The 1,285-nt window shown below is 40.3% G+C and overlaps 1 protein-coding gene across 1 annotated transcript; it reads left to right on the forward strand.

Moving 5' to 3' along the window:
* Positions 1–259: 259 nt before the first annotated feature.
* Positions 260–1,070, forward strand: LOC114718037 (nodulation-signaling pathway 2 protein-like). Its single transcript, XM_028903289.1, has 2 exons — positions 260–577; positions 651–1,070. Exons 1-2 carry the CDS (start codon positions 260–262, stop codon positions 1,068–1,070), a joined length of 738 nt encoding a protein of 245 aa, XP_028759122.1.
* Positions 1,071–1,285: the final 215 nt, after the last annotated feature.

The raw sequence follows: 1,285 nt of genomic DNA on the forward strand, positions 1-1,285 counted from the left end.
TGATTCTGAGACGCATCAGCCACAAAGCAAGCCCTCTTGGTGATCCCCTTGAACGTCTGGCATTCAATTTGTCCCAAAATCATAATGCTACAGAGCAAGGGATTTTCATCAAACAGGAGGCCAGCAAAAGCTTCCTCCACGCTTTTAAGGCTATCTACCAAGCCTCCCACACGGCAAAACTGCTCATTTTGCGGCCAATTCAGCAATTCTGGATTCCATACCAGCTGATTCAGAAGTCATACATATAATAGACTTTGATATGGGAGACGGTGTCAATGCCTCCATTGATGGAGGCTATCGCTCAACGGCGCAAAACTTTGAAATTGACGTCAATAAGACACGAAGAAGAGACAATCTTGATGCTGATTTTGCTTCAACCCAATGGAAATTTAAAGAAACCAGAAGTAACCTGTATGAGCATGCCAAATCATGTGGTTTGAAGTTGAAGGTGGAGGAACAGAGTATAGAGGAATTGGTGACAGATCTCAAGAAATTGAACAAAAGAGGAGGGCATGGAAATGGAAAGAGAAGTTTCGTGGCCTTCAATTGCATGGCGGGTCTTCCACATATGGGGAGGGTCCGAAGTAGAACCATGTCTTGGAATTCCTTAGGGTAGCAAAAGATTTCATCAAAAGTGCACCTTCCAACAGGGAATTATAGCTTTTGGTGATGGAGAAGCCTGTGAGAAACTGAGAAACAGCACCAATTTCATGTCCTTCTTTAATGGCCATTTGGAGCATTACCATGCTTTATTAGAATCCATAGAATCAAATTTCCCATTTCAATTCTCAGAGGCAAGAACAGCTATGGAGAATCTATTCGTGGCGCCATATATATCATGTGAGGATTGGCTTCGGAGGTGGGAGGAGATGAGACAATGTGGAAATGTTCAATCAGAAATAGAGTTAGAGGGTGGAAGCTTGCGGGAAGAGACATTAACGGAAGTTGGAGAAATGCTGAGAGGAATGGAAGGGTGGTATGAGGTTAAGATTGAAGGCAATAATGGCAACGAGATGGCTCTGCAATGGAAAGGAACGCAGCTTCTGAGAATTTCAATACGGGCAAATTGAAGTCCGCAATCCTCTTATGTTTACAAGTCTGATTTAGTCTGTAAAGATTTATTATTCAAATTTGTAAACCAAAATATAAATACATGCTCACTGTATTCTTCCTGTATAGCAAATTTGATTGTGTTATTAACAAATTATGGATAATTTGACATATTATTTGGTATGATGTATTTTTTCTGGTCATTATAAAAATTTTGTGCATGTTTATTGTATAA

The sequence above is a fragment of the Neltuma alba genome, unplaced genomic scaffold (genome assembly GCF_004799145.2).
Source record: "Neltuma alba isolate B1F8T4 unplaced genomic scaffold, ASM479914v2 tig00002161_pilon, whole genome shotgun sequence".
Taxonomy (NCBI): domain Eukaryota; kingdom Viridiplantae; phylum Streptophyta; class Magnoliopsida; order Fabales; family Fabaceae; genus Neltuma; species Neltuma alba.